We start from the raw sequence: 21993 nt of genomic DNA, 5'->3' as shown, positions 1-21993 counted from the left end.
TTTGTGGGTACCAATTTTCGTGGATTAAGGAAACCTAACATAATCACGAATATTTAATTTTGTGGTTTTGCAGAAGTCTGGAAATAAGCCTATAGAAAATTTGTCATTCCTTGAACATTTAATTTCTTGGTTCACCTGTACTAACGAAATCCCCCAAAATTGTGTCCAAAGAATAATAAGGAATCCATAGTAATTAATTATGCTTACACTTTTATAAAGACAACAGGTAGACTTCTTCTTACCTTCAACAACATCAATGACAATCAGACCAATTAAGGATGGAATCAGGTGTCTGAAGGCTGTGTTTACTGCTATAGAACCTCCCATACTGTCAATAGATAATTAAAACTGTCCAAGTCAATATCTTTTCATTAGTCTGAATATAAAAGAAATTCACTGTATAATTTGGCAATGATTTTAAATTTGATTAGCTTAATAGTTCATTCTTAGATATTTTTTTTACTATTCTGTTGAAATATGTTTTGGTTATTGACGTCAGATTGTTTCTACAATTCTATGAATTCAAAAATATTCAAAAGCATTTACAACCAAATATTCATGAGAAAAAAACTCCTATCCTGTTATATTGTGAGCATATCTAATAAAAAGTGATTCCCCTACTTACAAAATCCATGATTTACAAATAGAAATCCCAAAGTTCATTCTCATAAAGAATTACTGTAAATTATTGCCTGCATCTATCATTGCGATTTTGTCATTTTAGAATAAAATGCTATTTTAATGTTTGCAATATTGAGAAAAATCTTGTTCAATTCATATAAAAAAAAGTCAAAACGCAAGTTTAAATCATTAAGATGTTAACCCTGTCCCAACTTTTGCATTAACAAAAGCATCACAATAATTTCTAAATTTTCAGTAATAGAAGGACAAAACAATCCACAAATTAAACAGAAAGACGCCCTTTTCACCTTATACCAGCCACTGAAGAAAGCAGGGAGTACAAAAAATGAGATAAACAAGAATGTGTCCATAGTACACAGATTCCCCATCCGCACTATAATTTTCTATGTTAAGGATGTTTGCTCCTCCATTTTTTTTTTTATTTTTGCCAGATTTTCAGAATCCTCTGGTTTTATCCATGTATTGTCATTAAAAAATTTTGCCCACTAACCCCTACTTTTCTTTTCATAATTTTATTACATAAAGTTTAAAAAGCCATATTTCAAAATTTTATAAAATTCTTGTTATTTTTTTTATAGTTTTTGAAACAAATAAGGTGCCAATGTTAAATATATGTAAAATCTAGAGAGAATTATTTCCCGCCAAATTTTCACTGGCTTATATCTCGAAAATGAGCACACGGACCCTCCATTTTTTTCTACTTTTTGAGTTTCTTTATTAATATACTATCAATTCATAACAGTCTTTTAAAAAGCTTGTTATTTTTTAACAGAGTAGCGAACATCCTTAAGAGACCATGAAAATTGGGTAAAATCTCTAACTTGGTGTTAAAATTAGAAAGATCATATCATAGGGAACATGTGTATCAAGTGTCAAGTTGATTGGACTTCAACTTCATTAAACTACCTCGACCAAAAACTTTTACCTGAAGTGGGATAGATGGACAAATGGTACAACGAACGAAAACAAACGAACGAACGCACAGACCAGAAAACATTATGCCCATAAATAGGGCATAAATAAAAACAAAATTATAGGTACATAATGACTTTAATACATGGTGAAAGATACAGAGAAAATAAAATCAAATTCTGAAAAGATGACAAGGATGAGAAGGGATATAAATGTGTACTGCCATGTGCCTATAATTTCTAAAGGAAACTGCTAAGGTTTTGAGAAAGTTATAAAGAGTTGTAATAAGGGGTTTGATAGGAGAAGTTTCAAATATGAAATAGATATCCTCTCCTATAAAATCAAGCAATGGTGAAGCACTAGTTCATATGCATGCATTAGTAGAAAACCCTAAAATTGATTATGATCAATAAACAAATAAAGACAATGCAAAAATAGAATTATATGGATAAGACTATGATAAAGTTTCAATAAATAGATAAATTCAATAATAAGTGTTGTGACGACATTGATATTTTAAAAAATATGATATATATGTACACACCTGTGTCCTACCAGTATAATAGGTGGTGGATCTTTTCCATATAAAGCCTTCACTATATTGCCAACATCACTGAAAACAAAAAAGCATCAATTTTAAATAACATTGTTAGCTCATCCTTTTCATTGGATTCATTAAAAAACCATACCAGTAGGTATCGCAAAACATTTAATCTGAACCATAATTAAAACATTGAATTAAGAAACAAAACTGATAACAATACTATTTTTGTGTAAATCAATGTGAATGGTGCTAACTAAGGACCTGAAGTTTCTGTTCAATTTATTCACAACTTGTCCAGAATAGGAGAAATTTAGAGTTTTGACATACAAAAGTAAGGAGGTGTGGTATGATTGCCAATGAGACCGCTATCCACCAAAGATTAAATGAAATGGATGTAAGCAATTATAGTAAACTGTAAGGCCTTCAACAATGAGTTAAACCCATACCGTAAGGTATGTTTGACATATGCACTCATATTGGTGAACACTGTGTATTAACCTCTCGATGTTTTTTTTCTGGTTTTCTTGTATAACATGGTTTCTCACACTGAACTATTCACCTCATTGATCTTATGGTACTGTACTGGCCTAGAGTTATGTTGGCCTCAATTCCCTGCAGGGTTAAACAAAAACTTGAAAATAAATGTTTGCCTCACAGTTAATACTGGACATTGGATAATGGAGTACCAAATGCTTATAAACTGTTAAAGAATCTGTGCAAATTTGGTTAATTTCTGTCAAGCTGTTTCCTAGGAGACTCTGATTTACAAAATGTGGCATTACAATGAAACAAATCAAATCAACAGAAGTGATTACAATAAATATGTATCAGCACAGCTTGGTGCTGTTATGTAAAACAAAAATGAATCCACTAAGAAATGTCAGTGGTTTTCTTCGTTATCCCTGCTTCTTTCACCAATAAAAACTGACTTCAAAAAAGAACACAAGAGAGCTGAAAGTGGCATTAAACATCAATCAATAAATCAGTCTAAGAAAAGTACTACATACCTAGACATTGTTTCAGAACTAAGATCTCCATCATCTGTTGTAACTGAGTCTCCTGTAACATACATGTGACAGGGTTATAGGTAGGGGTCAATAAAAACATTCAACAAAGAAATATCTCAAATACTCTACTATCATAAAAAGAAATTTGAATGTCTGCATATTTACCACATGTTTATCATGTCTATAGGAGTGAGTATCACTTGGTCATTTGTAAATATGCTTTTACTCCTAAACTCACTAGATCAGAAAACTGACATTACACAATAAAATTTAAAATTTACATCCATTGAAGCATGACTATGAGACAGGCCTGACAATATAGAACATAAAGAAAGTTAGAGACTCATACAACATGTACAAAAGCAATCAGATATAGATGACCATGTTCAGAGTACAAATGGAATATGATAGGATAGTAGAAAAAATACAACCCTCTGAGTTGTTACAGAGCTACTGCTTGTAGCTAAGATAAATAAATACTAATGCAACAGGTTACAAAAATTAATTATCTAAGCTTTTCTTTAAAAACAGATCTTACCACAAAAACTATAAATTTTTAAAGCATATAAAAGGAACAAACATGATGAACAACAGAGTCCAGACACAATTGGTGGTAATTTTAAACCTGTTTTATGTGAACACAAACTGACCCCTTTACCAATCTAGACTATACATGTATGTCCTAAAGCCCAAACACACATTAAAAAAACAGCACATTGCAACTACAAACAGAATGGTTCCCACCTTGAACAGGAAATAAAAGCTGTAGGTAGTAGCAAACACATTTTTGTCTTCTTTCAAAAAACTTAAAGTGACATAAAACTAAAAGTCCTATCATAAATTGATTCTACCTAAAATTCTAACTACCATTAGCTTACTTTCTGTTTGAAGAAGCTATTTATGACAAGACTGTTAGTTTTATGTCACATTATGGTAACATGTTGAGTTTCTTGCTGTACCATATCTATTCTCATTTTCACAATAAGTTTGATACAGTAATTCTGTATCACCCAAAAATTCTTAAATTTGTTTAATCAACATCATCCAGAGATTTCTTTGTCTTTGATGTCTGACAGCCTTATTAATATCTAGTTGGGCCTAGCCTCAGCCTTGGTAAGTCCTAAAGAAGTCTTCAGACTTCAAATAAATCTTATACCAATTAAAAACCCAAGAAGGTGAAAACTAGCTAATCAAACCATAATAAAAGATGATTAGTTCAAACTTTCAAAGACCCATTTACCTCCTCTTTTCCTTGATTGTGACATTACTAAATGAGACTTATCATCCTATTTGTAATGGCAATGAGCAACATGACAAGTATCTAATGTAGAGCGAATCTATTTACCATTCCTGAGCACTTGTGGTCACTTCTATTTTTTATGAGATTCATGTTGATCAAACTGAAGTTGTCTTTAAGCTTTTTGTGGAATGTTATTTAACTTCTCATTGATTTTTATCATTTTTTAATTTTTGATGTCAGTTTATCTTTGTATTATTATATTTTTTTGTCTGTTCTGTCTCTAATGCCTCTTTTTTTCTTACAAAGATGTCAATGATAAAATGACATGGTTCAATAACAGAAATAGCTAATACTCTCCATTAAAATCACCAGCAGTTATAATGACATAAAAAAGGCAAACAGTAATTAATAGCTGATTCCCATACACTGGAGTAACAACTCACCATGGCCTCTCAAATCCACAGCAGCACATCGGCATGTCACTAAATGTGATATGTTACTCTGAAATAAAAAAAAAATGCCAATATATGATTGTTAAAATAACATATTTTTCATATTTGTAATCTCAGTCTTTAAAACAGTTCCCATTTTAAAAAGACAAAAGGCGTCAATATGTAGGAAAGGGTTAATTAATGTTCAGTGTTCAGTGGCGATAATTAAACAGGAAAGTATCATCAATAACAGAACTATTTCTTAATCACATTGGTTTCCATCCAAAAAAAAATAACTTGAACTATCACAAAGTCCCATGATAAGGCTGAGAAACCTTCTCAGTAAAGAAAAAGTAAGACATTTTAGTTTCTATCCGAACTTTTTTTTAGCGTACTACCAGAATGTTATATGTCATACTTACTGACACCAATGCCCATGATAAAGCAGAGAAACCTCCTCCGTGAAGAAAAAGTAGGACTGGTCCTTCCTTACCACATTCATACACTCTGAAAGTCTGTTAAAAAGCTAAGGAAAATTCTAAAATAGTTTTTTTTCTTCATTTTTTCATTTAAAGAGTACATGGAGTACATTGGATTATAGATTAATTACTCCTCTTTCATAATTGGTGGAAGATAGTAAATCAAAATATTTTATAATACAACATGTGAGCAGGCTCAGCACCTTATATTTTCTAGTGATTTCTTTGTCAGAAAGAGACAATACGAGTCAAGAAAGAAATGAAGCCACATGAAAAAAAACACCATACTAACAAACAAACAAACAAACAAACAAACAAAATACTACAGGATGCATGTAAATTATCATAAAAGGCACAATATACATAACTGAATTGAGGGTACTCTATTGAAAATAAAGTATTTACTTTCAAATTTGAAACAATTGTAAATTTGTATAATATATCTTTTTTAATGGTATCTAAAATAAATCTGTTAAACATGCTGTTTAAACAAAGCATGTTAAATGATGTCACAAATATAATAACTTTTAAACAGCTACTTGTCTTTTCTGAAAGATTTCCCTTCAAAAATTAGAATCTCAAAGGAATTTAACACTATCTAATAGATGAAATGATAGTTACTGTACTGATAAAGTTTTGTAATAAATATACATAAAATGTTTATAACTTTCAACATGTTTCACCATGTTCACTGTAACAAAACAATCAAATTCTTAAATACTACAGGGATACATTTTCTTCTACTTTGACATCATGCTCATGTTCAAAATAATGATCCCAGTAAACTGGAGTATAATCTCTTTTCCTCACTATTGGTCTCTTTCCATAGCCTCTGAAAATAAGTTTTAACATTATAAAATGAAGTATGCTAATAAAATTCAAATACATGAAAGGCCTTAACCATTAGACCACTAACTCATTTAATGGAGATGTGTCACTAACGTATTTACAGTTTTTAATATTTACAAGGACAATCCCCACCCCAACAATTGCTTATAATCATGATCATATTTGAAAAAAAACAAACAAAAACAAAACAAAAACTTAACATTGACCGATGAACCATGAAAATGAGGTCAAGGTCAGAATTTACCTGCACAACAGACATGTACAACATACTTATTTTATAAATCAGATATAATTGACCTATTGCTTATCAGTCAAGGGTCTAACTTAAATAAGTTATTAGATAAAAATAACATACATGTTGTTATTGTAGGCTAAAATATAAAAAAAACTGTGATAACATATGTATGTTACATGTTTCAAAGAGAAAATATACAACCTTTATTGTCTTAAATTTTTCTCAAGTTCTATTGATATTATAATTTTCTATAAGTATAATAATCTTTGCAAAGATATAACAGCTCATAGTTTACCAATCATGTATAGTACACCTATGTTATTACAAACTAGAGGCTCTCAAGAGCCTGTGTCGCTCACCTTGGTCTATGTGCATATTAAACAATGGAAACAGATAAATTCATGACAAAATTGTGTTTTGGTGATCATGATGTGTTTGTAGATCTTACTTTTTACTACATTCTTCTTGCTACAATTATCTTTATCTATAATGAACTTGTTTCAGTAATTACAGTGGAAAAAATATATTAAAAATTTACAAAAATTTACAAAAATTTATGAAAATTGTTAAAAAAAATGACTATAAAGGGCAATAACTCCTTAAGGGGTAAACTGATGATTTTGGTCATGTTTGTCTTGTTTGTAGATCTTACTTTGCTGAACATTATTGCTGTTTACAGTTTATCTCTATCTATTATAATATTCAAGATAAAAACCAAAAACGGCCAAATTTCCTTACAATTACTAATACTGGGGCAGCAACCCAACAACAGGTTGTCTGTTTTGCCTGAAAATTTCAGGGCAGATAGATCTTGCCCTGATAAACAATTTATCACCAGTCAGATTTGCTCTAAATGCTTTGGTTTCAGAGATATAAGACAAAATCTACATCTCGCCCCTATGTACTATTTTTAGCCATGGCGGCCATCTTGGTTGGTTGGCAGGGTCACGCCACACATTTTGAAAACTAGATACCCAAATGATGATGGTGGTCAAGTTTGGTTAAATTTTGCCTAGTAGTTTCAGAGGAGAAGATTTTTTAAAAGAATACTAACATTTAAGAAAAATGGTTAAAAATTGACTATAAAGGGCAATAACTCCTTAATGGGTCAACTGACAATTTTAATCATGTTGAATTATTTGTAGATCTTTCTTTGCTGAACATTATTGCTGTTTACAGTTTATCTCTATCTATAATAATAATCAAGATAATAAGCAAAAACTGCAAAATTTCCTTAAAATTACTAATTCAGGGGCAGCAACCCAACAACGGGTTTTCGATTTTGTCTGAAAATTTCAGGGCAGATAGATCTTGACCTAATAGATTATTTTACTCCATGTCAGATTTGCTCTAAATGCATTGGTTTTAGAGTTATAAGCCAAAATCTACATTTTACCCCTATGTTCTATTTTTAGCCAAGGCGGCCATCTTGGTTGGTTGGCAGGGTCATGTCACACATTTTTTAAACTAGAAACCCAATGATGATTGTGGCCAAGTTTGGATTAATTCGGCCCAGTAGCTTCAGAGGAGAAGATTTTTTTAAAAGATTACTAAGATTTACGAAAAATGGTTAAAAATTGACTATAAAGGGCAATAACTCCTAAAGGGGTTAACTGACCATTTCGGTCATGTTGATTTATTTGTAAATCTTACTTTGTTGAACATTATTGCTGTTTACAGTTTATCTCTATCTATAATAATATTCAAGATAATAACCAAAAACAGTCAAATTTCCTTAAAATTATCAATTTAGGGGCAGCAACCCAACAACGGGTGGTCAAATTCATCTGAAAATGTCAGCGCAGATAGATCTTGACCTGATAAACAATTTTATTCCGTCAGATTTGCTCTAAATGCTTTGGTTTTTGAGTTATAAGCCAAAAACTGCATTTTACCCCTATGTTCTATTTTTAGCCATGGCGGCCATCTTGGTTGGTTGGCCGGGTCACCGGACACATTTTTTAAACTAGATACCCCAATGATGATTGTGGCCAAGTTTGGTTTAATTTGGCCCAGTAGTTTCAGAGGAGAAGATTTTTGTAAAAGCTAACGACAGACGACGGACGACGGACGTAAAGTGATGGGAAAAGCTCACTTGGCCCTTTGGGCCAGGTGAGCTAAAAATATATTCCTGCAATAACAAAAGGGTGTTATTACAGCTTTTCTTATTATCTCTTTAAAGACCAAACAGCCTATTCATTTCTACCGATGATTTTTTTCTTTAAATTTTGTGTGAAGGTATTTCATGATTTGAGGAACAAAATATGATGATAAAAATTGGGGATCACCGACTTAGTTTTGTCACTATAGTAACCTCAGTTTCGTGTTTTCCCGAATATTAACATAATATTTGCTTGTAATCTGAACGCTTAAGAAAATTCCTTTATATCAAACCTACAAGCTTAGTTATCGTTTACGTTAAACAGTTGATTTGTATCTATCAAATACAGGTTCAAAAGTTAAAGACTCATATTGTTTTGATCTTAAAAAATAGGATTTATTTCATTCCCGTCAAAAATAAAAAGTAAAAATGAAAAACGTTTTCAGTATTAAAAAATATCCACCAGTGATTTCTTCTTCAAAATTTCAAGAAGGAAAGTGCCATGTGCATTATTTAAAATAAAGCAAAACAAGTGTATGTCACCGACCTTTCAAAAAAAATATGAGGAATTTTCATGTTTTGTTCTCGTTCGTTTTGAAGAAAAGAGTTGTCTTTCTTCAGAACATTGTATCTGACGTCATTGTACACAATTTCCTTACTGGCGCACTATTTGAATAAATCGCAAATTGGACGTTTGAAACCCACATTTAAATTTCCAAGAATAAGAACTATAATCACATACTTTATTATCCGGTAATACAAGAGATTAAATGCATGTATCAGTATCAGATCTTATGATGTTATTGCCGCACAATATTAACATTCAGAAACACCATCCTTCGGAATTGAAAATTGTTTGAAATTTGTCATCTGCCCCTCATTAGCAAAATTAATGAAAATAAAAAATAGAAATGAAAGATGGCACTGGCTAACTTACAGAGTATTTGACTATATCAGACTAGAAGTGTGCTTTTTTTCCGCGTCAATTTCAGTAGTTTGACTTAACGAACTCATTTGCTACTGATGACAGACGGACATACAAAAGCTTGGACGGACGTACAAAAGCATATGTGTTACGTTCGGAGGACGTGTTTTTCAACAGACTGTCGGCATTCCAATAGGAACAAACTGTGCCCTCTACTTGCCGACTTGTTTCTTTATTATTATGAGGCTGACTTCATGCAGGAACGTCTTAGGAAGAAAGATAAGAAGTTAGCAATATCCTTTAACTCTACTTTTCGCTATATAGATGATGTTCTTTCACTAAATAATTCAAAATTTGGTGACTATGTCACTGGGGTAAAGCTGAGGACCGTAACTTCATTCACGGTCATCCCAAGATGTCGGATGAAAAATTTGGTCAGTTTCTGTATTGTCTGTTAAAGTGTTTCTAGATCATTTTCTTTACAAATCATACATTGAAACGATGAAAAATAATAAAAGAATCACTCGGAAATCACTAATTACTTCCGAGAAATGTGCATGAAACGGGAAATTCGATTTGAAAAAATCGTAAAGATGACCGTAAATCATAATCAAAATATTTTCAAGATGACTGTAACATATAATAAGGATGACCGTGATTGGTAAAAAGATGACCGTAACTTGTAAAGGATGACCGTGATTTGTAAAGACTGACTGTAATTTATATAGGACGACCGTAACTTTTATAGGATAACCGTCAATTCTAAGAAATATCCGTATTTGTATTGGAAGCTTTTTGTTGAGTTTGTCGATCTCAATAGGGGCTCGGTTGGCGGATATAAATATGTTTAATAAATTTCTTTTATTAAACTATAATATAATTGGCCGTACTTGGGATTTATGACAATGATAGTAAATTGCATATTTCTCGTAAACAATAAAATATTTATTGATAACGACGTTAAAATTTTAACACAAATTGACAGCGATACGACGAAAATTTGAAGAAACATGAATGTGTCCCTGGTACACGGATGCCTCATCTACACTATCATTTTCTATGTATAGTGGACTATGAAAATGGGATAAAACTGTTATTTGGCATTAGAATTAAAAAGATCATACCATAGGGAAAATGTGTACTAAGTTTCAAGTTGATTTAACTTGAAGCTGGACAAACGGACAAACAAATAGACGAACGGACGAACGTACGCACAGACCAGAAAAACACAATGCCAATTAATGGAGCATAAAAAACATTAATAATACATATATATAGATATTCGGTAATCGAGCCCATGTGTATGGTTCCAGAGCAAGCAGATTAAAATCTTAATTTGTCTTGATATATGCAGGCGGAAACACTCTTGAAATAGAACGAGGGAAGCTCTTTGTTAGAGAAGGCGATAAATGTTTACTGTAATGTTAACTGTAGTGACAAATTTTTTAAAAGTTAATAGAAACAAATACAACGACAATTTTCTTCTCAATTACGAAGTGTTGTATTTTAAAAACACCATTTGCATAAGTTTTCAATTTATCTATTACATCTAGTAATGCAAAACAATAAGATATCAAGTCGACGACATGGGTATCTATAAGTTGGATGTAGAAAATGCTTAACCTCCGATTTATTTATTTTTTAACGAGGGACGGAGAACATATAAATCTTTTAGTTCAGAAATTTTCGTGTCTGCCCTTAAATTATGTGAATCAAGAAAATATTCCCAAAAATAGGTAACGATTGTATCTAAAAGAGAAAATCGAGTGCACCTTTTTATGTTGGGGCATGTTTGAGGTGTATATTTTGTCTTTAAAACGCAAAAAGCAAGAGTATTTGATATAGCATCTCGCTTCAGATTCTATCATTTTTATATATCAAAGCTACAGGTTGACTTTATAACGTAACAAATGACAAAAGATGAAAATTGAATATATGGGTCAAGTGAAATACCTATTTAATGAATCACAAAAACAGTAGGTGTGTTCGAATAGCTATTTTTTTTCTAAAAGTTCTTGACGACAGTCTTTTAATTTGGATGATGAAAATGAATATCTTCGAAAAAATATGATTTTCTTGTGTGTGATAACTAGGGTTTATAATCTTCAACCACTGAAAATATTTAGTCTGCCCTTCCACGAAATAATTAATTAGAAAATTTTTTAATATGCTTAAGAATTTTCGAAAGTTCCACCTGACATCCGATCAGACAATATTTTTAAGTACAGACAAGATCATAAACTAATGCTCAATTGCTAGTAGATACATTTGTCTTTTAAAATACAACTGACATAGAACGGATCATAATGGTGCTATGTGGATAAAATTGGCAGAGCGTCATCCCTACAATGGCTTCAATTTCTACGATTGTGAGCATGAACTGGCGTAATGGGGAGATAATTTTGACAAAGTATAATCCTGACTATATGAATAACATTTCTGTATATATACAAATTGACAACGTTCCGCCTTGTGATACGCTATTCGTACAAAACTATTTTAAGGATCTACTTTGCTGGAGCTCACCTTCACTAGTCGTATGATATTTTCAAAATATTTTCTGTGATTTTATTTGCACGACAAAATGGAAGACGATATAATATCAATGGGTGTACATGCATTGGCATTTTTAAAAATGTGTATTTATTATAATGCATTAAAAGGAATCCCAGAAATAAAAAAAAATCTTTTGTCGTGCAGTTGGAAGCTGTGCACCGCATTTTTTTCATTATACTTGTAAGGTGTCATTTTATCGCGCATTTTTAGCATGTTTCCCTACCTGTTTATTTGCATGTGTTTTTGCAAATTCATTTTAAAAATTAAACCCTCTACCATAAAAAAGATACATATGGTAAACTTTGCAATTTGAAGCACGTCTTATTTTCTTCTACCTATAGGATAATACTCTCATGATATTAATATGTTTATACCAACACGATTTATCATTTGATACAAAAAGGTAGTTATATAAATACGGATATGTCTTAGAATTGAGGGTCATCCTTTAAAAGTTACGGTCATCTTAAAACCAATTACGGTCACCTTTGTTATGAATCGCTGTTTCTGTTACGGTCATCTCGATTTTTTCAAATCCAAATTCCCGTTTCATGCACATTTCTCGGAAGTAATTAATGATTTCCGAGTGATTCTTTTATTATTTTTCATCGTTTCAATGTATGATTTGTAAAGAAAATGATCTAGAAACACTTAAACAGACAATACAGAAACTGACCTAATTTTTTCATCCGACATCTTGGGATGACCGTGAATGCAGTTACGGTCATCAGTCTGTTTACCTGTTTACCTGTACTGCAACTCCCTCCTATGTCAGGAGAACCACCAATCCTAGAACCGGTGTAATATCACTCACGGTTAAAATCCTCAAGATTATGTTTAAAAGATATATAAAACCTTTAAAACTATAAAAGAGATATTAATTATCTCCTCTGGGGGATGTGACCCTATCACCAATATTTACACTATTCTGGTATGCGTTAAAAGTCATCCATCATTCAAATATAAAAGTTGCTTCTTTCATATTAAAAACGGTAAAATGTAAATGCACTATATACAACAAAATGTTCTATCTTTTGGTATGTCCCTTCTTTTCAGCTCGGTATTTCACGCTTTTAATTACTGTTCAATTAATATTGACCGTTGCTGGAATAGTTTATGACACAGACCTCTCGATAATGTTTCTATTCTATTCTGTGCATTCTCATTTAAAAATCTAAATTTTGAGCAGTCAATAACTAGCTGACACAAATGTTCGTCATTGGTTATTAATTCTTTGATAAGATCCTGTTCCTCTAGGTTTTCTGTCAATACTTCGCCTATCATATGTAGAAAATCATCTCTAATATACTGTAGCTTAGAGCACTTTAATATGAAGTGAAGTATATCTTCTTCTTCCTTTGCACATAACTGGCAAATAGGCGACACATGTCCATTGCTAAATTTAGCTCGATGATATTGCAGGTATATTGTCCATGTTGCTAACTTTGCCTTTAAGGAGGCAGATGTGATGGCATATGGATTTGTGCCACAGCTTTTCCATATGTTATGTATTTTCCCTTCTTTGACATTTTCGTAATTTAGGCGAGCCAGAGTAGATTTTGATTTCGCTTCATTTATCATTTGTTTTATACAGTGATCACCGACGGTTTTATTTACCACGTTTTTCCAAAGTTGTTTCCCGGGTGGGTTATCTATAATATCATATGGCGACGGTAGGTCATATATATTGGCAATTTCAACAGTTTTTGTAAACCAGCTACCAGATTGTAGAGATTTTGTTGCTAGCTGTCTGATGGCTAACTTTCTTTCAATTGAGTTTTCATTTCTTATGATATTTCCAAAAGTTTTCAGTATTCGTTTATGTATTTCTGATTCAATGGTAATCCGTCCAAGAAGAAGATGTGAAGCTACGTTTGCAGTTCTGTCTGGCAAGTGTTGAATTTGTCGCAAGAGTTTCCGAAAATAAGTGGAGAGGTTTTTCATGTCTTCAGTAGTAAGTGTGATGACATCGATACCATAAAACAATCGAGGTAGAACGTATGTTTGAATCAGATGAATTGCAGCTTTTAGGTTTACTCCGTTAAGTCTGTGAAGACCTGCACCCATCAGTGCATATACTGTTCTCCTTGCTGTAATGATCCGTTTTTTACGACTAGTTTTGTGCCTGTATTTGAGGTATTGTCCCTCTCAATTCCTAGAATTCCTATGTAGGTTTTGTACATCTTGTTCTACATGGTTTTTAAAGATTGGGTCAAAGTCTGGATTTTCAGATGGTGTAGCTAGATCGTAAAAGTAGTCCGCCCAGGCTTCTCTTATTTCAGGGTCTGTGTTGATTATTTCTTCCTTAAAGATGAATACTGATGCACAGGTATTCCCAGGGTCTCTTTGTTTACGAATAAGCTGGTAAAAACCTTCACTATCATTTTCGTTTAGTTCCATAATTCGTTCGTATTTTTCATTTCGCTTTTGTGCAGCCGATTTACGCTGTGTACTTCTGAGTACCTTCTTACTAGTTCTTAGTTCAATATATGCACTCTGAGTAGGATCTTTTTGCTTTCCTAATGACTTCCATTTTTCATAGCACTCTTTGCTTGTTTTTGCTGCTGCGGCTATGTCCGGGCTCCAACATATTTTTCTCTTTTTACGCTTTTTGACGGGTTGTTTACATTGCTTTTCTGCGTTTTTATTCACAGGTGATATCTGAGCTAAATAATTTTAAGTCATCTTCTACGTCCTTTGCATATTTTTGTTTATCTATTTTCTTCCAGATGATTCGTTTAGTCTGTTTTCTTAAATTTTGAGTATCCTGTATTGGTATTGCACCCTGGAGTAACACCAGTACTGGGTCATGAGTTGAGGTGTTTTCTGGTTCTCTCATAAATGTTGTGTACATAGAGATAATTTCTTTACTCTGTATGATATAATCTATTTTAGATTCATCCCTCCCATTATAATGATAAAATGTGTTTTGCCTACGACATTGATTTGGAATGAATTGGTTTTTGCTCCTCTAGAAAATTTTTGAATGTTTTATCTCTGAAAATCCCATCCTTTCTGTGAAGTGAACCATTCATATCTCCACCCAGAAAAATGTCAGCGGTAGCACTATATTTTTCCATAATTTCTGCTATTTCATCCAGTATGGCTTGATAGTCATCCTGTGTATTGCTGCCTCTTGTTGGCATGTAAGCGCAGATAAGTATTAATGGCTTTTCGTACTTTAATTTTATAGCGATAATTCTGTTTCCACCATCTGGGAGTAATTCAGAGAACTGGTCAAATTTCTTGCGCACGCATATAGCCCCCCCCCCCCCCCATGTCCTCTTGTCCGTTCCCTTGGTTCAATCATCTTATCCTCGTCAAAAGACTTAACATGATATTGAAAGTCCGAAAATTCTGTGCCAATTATATGCTTTTCATGCTTATAAAGCCAATGTTCTTGCACAAAGATTATATCTGCTCTATTGCTTATTTTTTCAAGATATAGTTTGTTGGATCTATATCCTTCTACATTAAAAGTTAGAAGTGATATGGTGCATTTGTTGGATTGACGTACGAATTTTGCAGTTGGAATTGATGTTGCATCTGGTGATGAGGATGTGACTGGATTGCTCTTGGATGATGTATCCAGTGTTGTTGTGGTATTGGTTGGGCATGTGGGTGGGGCTGGATCTGATGCTGTGGTATTATTTGCTGATATCTGTTCGGTTGCTGGCTGCACGTTTGTTTGTTGGATGATGTTGTGTCCTTTGCTGGTTTTCTGTGATTCTGATATCCCTGCTTGTTTGATCTCTTCCAATTGCAAGTCTGTGATCGAATGTGTTTGTTTTTGAAGTTTCTGACTTGGGGTTGAATTTGTTCTGCTTCCTTTAGCCGTACCTTCCTTGGAATGGGAGTTTCTAAAAAATGGTCCTGATTTATTTCATTTTCATTGAAGCTATTGGCCCTATCATCATTAATAAAGTCAGTTTCGTCTCCTCGCATGTTGACTATCAGGTCGTCCAGTCTGGTACATAGATCTGTTGCATCATCTGGGAAATTGTTAGTGTGGTTTTGGGTACTGTTTGATTGAAAAGTACGTTTTTGGCTTCCTTTGGAGCGTGATGATTTTCTTCCTTTCTGGTGTTATTAGTGTTGAGAATTTTTTCATTCAATAATGACATGTACATTATTTTCGTGTCATGTTTATGCATGTCTAGCTCTATTTGACGCACTTTTTGTTCCAAAAACCATATTTTCATTTCATTCATTGTGGAGTTTGAGTCAGATGTTACGTTTGTTGGACTTGTGTGACTTGATTCATGGGATTTTCCGTTAATACCTTCAAGTTGTTCAATTCTATTTCTTGCTATTACCAAAGAGTGTCCTTTTTTTCTTGTTCTAAATTGATGGTAAATGACCTGTTTTTGGCTATTTGCTTTTTGAGCGTTGTAATTTCTGAGTCCAGTTTGCAGATTTTGTTTTCTTTAGATTTAATAATTTTGTCTTTGGCCTCCAATTCACTTTTCAATTGATTAATTTCGGTTTGGTACAGAGCATTGTTTATATTTGGCGAACTATTGGAATTGTTTTGGTGAATAGGTCTATCATTCCCTATGTGTTGCCCATTGGTTATGCCAACGTTGTCTGTATTTGTTGTATTTGTACCATGTTTTTTGGTTGCCTGTAGTTGTAATCTTTTAGGTTTGGCGTAATTTACATTATTTCCAGAGTTATGAATTGTTGGAGTTTTACTCATGCCGGGCACCATGATTTTGGGATGCTGCATAGCAGAGCTGCCATTGTCATTGTTCCTTTTACAATTTTCTGTTGTTGTTGGTGATATAATTTGCAACAGTGTGTTTTGTGGGCTTGATACATTATAGTTTGCTGGCCTCACATTGGTTGGTGAATCAAGATTGCTTTGAGACTCATTGTCTGACTTATCGTTCAAGGCATTTAACTGAATCTTACAAGTCCTACAGATATAATTGTCATCCCCATTTTCTTCAATAATCTTAATATCTACCGCACTTAAATTCTCACATTCGTAATGAAACCATTGGTCGCAAGTGTCACAACCCACAGCTTTACAATTGTTAGTACACCTTTTATTGCATATTGGACAGGTTGGCAGAGTATAGTTTGTGATACATGGGTTTATTACCATGTTAGAAGATATCTGTTCCTTATTGCCTAATTCTTCCTGTTGCGGAGTTAGTCGGCCTTCTTTTGATTGTATTGAAGAACTGTCTATGCTTGTTTTGTTTTTAGATACAGCCTTTTGTGATTTCATATTTTCCATGTCAAGATATTGTTTACAGCTTTGTCGTATCATGGAATTAATTTCTATCTAGTAATTCTAGTATGTTCATCAAATAGGATTTTGTGAATGATAGTACATGTTCTTGCTTGCCATTCAACAGGACTTTTGATGTTGAGTTGTAAAAATTCAATACAAAAAGTTTTTCATTGTTTACATAGATAGTGTACGACTCAGAGATTACAGACCCATTAGTATCTTTTGTTTTAACGGATTTGATGTTTGTATCCTGTGTCTGTAGAGTGCTTATAGTTATATATTTTAAATTCTTCATACGCCGCAGCAGAAAAAACTAGTACTAAATTTCCTTTTGTGAATTGCGGAGTTACAGAGTATGTTCTTTCGGCTGCTTCCATTTTCTTGGCAATTGCCTTTGGCTTGTTTAGAGTATAAGTGACGTGATGGTCTTGAGCTTTTATACTTTTGTTTGCCAATGATCTTTTGGGTGTAAAAAGGACCTTTTTTGTGCGTAGTCTATCGCTTTTTCTTCTAGCTATTTCCATTGTTATTGTTTATAATATGATTCAGAAATAATAGTACAGTGGTTCGAATTCGTAATGCGTACTTATGCAGCAACAGCGTGGCTTGGACATTCCATGCCTTCTGAATACGTACATAAAAAATAGTTTTTAAATTCAGATATCGATCTCTTGCACTAATTTTATTTCATGCAGCAACAGCGTGGCTTGGACATTCCATGCCTTCTGAGTGCATACATAAACTATTATATTTCAAGTAGAGTCAGAACAAGCAGTCCTTTTGTATATGTTCTGCTATTTCAATAAGCCAGACTTTTGCCAGATGCGGTTTTGGGTGTACCCCGTCAGCATATGATTTAAAGTTGTAAAATTTCTTTGAAGGTTTATTTTTCCCCCTTTTGACTTGCTTCCTGGTGTAAAGGTGATGGCTGAAGTGAGGCGAGTGGCAATCAGAATTCTTATTTATGTATGTTATACTTTCATTAATTTGTTCTATTTGTTTCTGTAATTGAATATCCTGTTCTTTAAAAATTTCAGGGTTAGGATGGTTGGCTGCCTTGTTGCATTCATAAATTGAGTAGATGGGAATTTCTAATAATGTTAGCCTGCAGTTAGGATGATTTTCTGTAATGGAGTCAAAGTTTTGCAATAAAGTGATAATGTTTTGGGCAGCATCTGCTTCTTGAGATTTTAATGAGATATATCTATTTTTATCTCTTGTGGTTGTGTTACATGTGCCTAGCCAGACGTATATGTGCAAATTTCCGTGAAGCTTAATCTTATCTTCGATGTTTTTTATTAGCCAGTCATAACCTTGTTGAATTGTTCTGCCACTTGCACACCACCATAAAATGTTCTTATCAAACGGATGAACTACCTGACTAGCCAGACGCAATCCTTTGCTGTCCGATAAAATAACAGGCGTGAAGCGTTTCGTCCCTACCAGCGGGCGCCTCGGTTTTTGCAAAAAGTCCAAAAGTTTTTTCTCTGACATAAACAATTTATGAATGGAAAGTTCAAATGGTCATAAACAGTACAAGTCTTTTATATATATGTACAGCTAAAACCTCTTTATGTTTAAAATATCAGTGAAGGGTCAGATACACCAGGATGACAGATATTTACATGTTTGAATAGGGCGCCAAAAAAATCAAATATGGCCAACCCGGGAAGGAAGGTATGCTTTGAAAATAATATGTACAACGGCTTGTTGCACTGTGTTACTATTTTAAAAAGTCAATATTACTTTGTTAAAATACTCCAATGAATGTATATACAGGTGAGGATAGATTAAAACAATGTTAATTTGGTAAAATTTTCCTCTAAGTCAGGAGCAATTTCAGTGCGACCGTCTTCTTCCAAGCCTCGTTTTTCAATTTTCAGCTTTACCCCAGTGTATGTGGAACGCATCTATCCAATCGAGAAGAGATAAAGGATACTACAGATACAGTTAAGTCGGCCTCTTGACTTACATCTAGAAATTGACAATGAGGGTCGGTTGAAAACAAAACTTTACGACAAAAGAGATGATTTCAGCTTTCCAATTGTGAACTTTCCATTTCTAAGTAGCAACATTCCAGCAGCACCTGCATACCGGGTATATATCTCCCATTTGATACGATATTCCCGTGCTTGCATTTCCTATCATGATTTTCTTGATAGAGGGTTGCTGCTCACAAGGAAGCTATTAAATCATGAATGTGACCTACCGAATTAAACTATTTACCGGATTTGTTATCACATAAGCAACACGACGGGTGCCGCATGTTAAGCAGGATCTGCTTACCCTTCCAGAGCACCTGAGATCACCCCTAGGTTTTTGGTGGGGTTCGTGTTGTTTATTCTTTAGTTTTCTATGTTGTGTCGTGTGTGCTGTTGTTTGTTTGTCTTTTTCATTTTTAGCCATGTCGTTGTCAGTTTGTTTTAGATTTATGAGTTTGACTGTCCCTTTGGTATCTTTCGTCCCTCTTTTAAGATTAATAGAAACCTTCCCTTCTTTTTAGAAATAGTTTAAAGAAGAATTCCAAAGATCGTAAACTATAAGATGAACTGTCATCCACAATTATTGAACATAGAATGAACATAAACTTAACGATTGACATACAGAAGAAAAAAAAAGCATATAAACCATTGTCTACAGATGACATTATACTATAACAATTGTAACCAAAATTTGTTGTCATATGTTAACACATTCTAAAGCCTCTTTTGAAGTCATACAAATGTCTGTTTTCCTAGACCATGATCAACGTCAGTTCGTGCATCTGAGTAGAAATAATCAGGCAGCTCACATTAACTAATATAATTCGAGGCGATACATAAACTTGAATGTTTACATAGAAAAAGGCAAGCATTAGTGATGGTTAAATTCACCTCCTTATCACCCAATAATGACGTCTTCATATAACTACACCTGGAGGTAAGTTCAAAGTTCCCTTTAAAATTTGATTATGTAGAAGTTAGATTGGATCTTTAATAGAAACCAAAGCAATAAAAACATAACGATAGGCAAATTAATGCGTCTGGATTCTCATTAACTACACAGACTCATGAAAAAAAGATTCTTATCTATTTGAAAAAGAAACAAAAATCTTATTAACTGAAACCAACCTTTTAGAAGTACCAGAAAAGGTCGGTGATTGGAGCTTCATTTCTGCATTAAGATACATTATATTTGTATATAAAATATATATATATATATATTTTTGGTATTACATCTAAAAGTAAATGGTGTTGGTGATTTCAACATTTTCTGTTAATTTTATTGATTGTCTAGAATATGACTGGAATAGAGTTTGATACTTGTAAGTTCACAGTATCAAAATCTGATCCACTACATGTTATGGACAGTTACAAAATATATATCTTATGAAGACGAAACATGCATCTGGCATACTAAATTATAATCCTGGTACCTTTGATTTACACCACTGGGTCGATGCCACTGCTGGTAGACGTTTCGTCCCCAAGGGTATCACCAGCCCAGTAGTAACTGCAGTGTTGACATGAATATAAATAATGTGGTCATTTTAATAAATTTCCTGTTCAAAACTTTGAATTTTTCGAAAAACTACGGATTTTCTTATCCCAGGCATAGATTACCTTAGCCGTATTTGGCACAACTTTTTGGAATTTTGGCTCTTCAACTTTGTCCTTGTTTGGCTTTATAAATATTTTGATATGAGTGTCACCAATGAGTCTTATGAAGACGAAACGCACGTCTGGCGTACTAAATTATAATCCTGGTACCTTTGATAACTATTTACAACAGCTAGTCCTGAATGTTGATTTTCCTCATGTATTGTGAAATTTGTGATTATCTAATCTGTTTTAAAATCGAACTGACTGTTCTTTTACTGCGTATTAAAGTTCAAGTAGTTATTATATTAAACCAATGGACCCATCCTTCAGCCTTATTCCATTTAGATAATCACTTTCAGCATTACTAAAAAAAGGTGGCAATATAAAATATAAGGCTTGTATGATTAAAAGTAACATGTGTTATATTTACTGATATACGTGAGGAAAAACTTAGTTTATTCTTTGCCTAAGTGTGCTGTTTCATAAAGTGAAACTCTGAAATCTCAGAGTTAAAAAAAAACAAATATAAGACGAAATAAGTTCACATATAATATTAACAAAACATCACATCTTTATCTAGTAAGCATTGTCAAAAGTCAGTTTCAATCCTGTATTGATTAATCATTTTCTACATTCAAATAATAAATAATCAAATACAGGTATGTCAAAAGCATCATTAAAAGTAAATAAATGACAATTTTGCCAAACAGATTGAGACTACATACTAAACAGGGTTATAATAACCAGTTAGGGTTAGTTTTTCAGTTTAAAAATACTCATTCTGGATTCTAGCAAAAATACTTAAAGGACATTTATTTATATTAATATGATAAGCCTTTGCTAACTTACCTTTTACAGAAACTTAACAAGTTGTCTGAGTGTTACCTCTTGAGGAAACAGGTTTACAAAAAAATTGCTAACAAAAAGCTATTGCAACTGATCATTTGCACATTGCAATAGTTTTGTAACAAATTCAAAATTGAAAAATCACCAATGGTTTATTTGTGATATAACCAGACGGATTATATATCTTATTTTGTCTAAGCTTTTTTATTGCCAAATAATATGAAAAGGCACATGCATGCTGTAATAATTGTGAATCCAATTCCAACTGCATTGCTTGGTAGTTGCCTATCTACATAAGAAAATCTTAATGCTGTCATCCAGTATTCAACATCCTGGAAATGCTCTGAAAAGAAAATTACAAACTTATAACACAACAATAAAATAAATATGCCACATTTCAAAA

General features: G+C 33.0%; 1 protein-coding gene across 5 annotated transcripts in view; it reads right to left on the bottom strand.

The window, feature by feature from the left end:
* Nucleotides 1-21993, bottom strand: part of LOC143042017 (protein phosphatase methylesterase 1-like) — an 82500-nt gene that overhangs the window by 18454 nt on the left and 42053 nt on the right. The window contains exons 2-7 of one of the 5 annotated variants that reach the window (XM_076214227.1): nucleotides 5988-6087; nucleotides 5199-5291; nucleotides 4789-4846; nucleotides 3106-3157; nucleotides 2099-2167; nucleotides 243-328 (exon numbers count right to left, since the gene is read on the bottom strand). The exons of 2 other annotated variants lie outside the window; for them this stretch is intronic. In XM_076214227.1, the coding sequence (XP_076070342.1) occupies nucleotides 243-328; nucleotides 2099-2167; nucleotides 3106-3157; nucleotides 4789-4846; nucleotides 5199-5291; nucleotides 5988-6087 (458 nt within the window). Of the gene's footprint in view, nucleotides 1-242; nucleotides 329-2098; nucleotides 2168-3105; nucleotides 3158-4788; nucleotides 4847-5198; nucleotides 5292-5987; nucleotides 6088-21279; nucleotides 21934-21993 lie in introns of those variants that run through there. 2 more of the 5 variants (XM_076214225.1, XM_076214223.1) reach the window with 2 other exon arrangements.

The sequence above is a fragment of the Mytilus galloprovincialis genome, chromosome 8, assembly GCF_965363235.1.
Source record: "Mytilus galloprovincialis chromosome 8, xbMytGall1.hap1.1, whole genome shotgun sequence".
NCBI lineage: Eukaryota > Metazoa > Mollusca > Bivalvia > Mytilida > Mytilidae > Mytilus > Mytilus galloprovincialis.
This window is presented reverse-complemented; position numbering and strand designations above follow the sequence as displayed.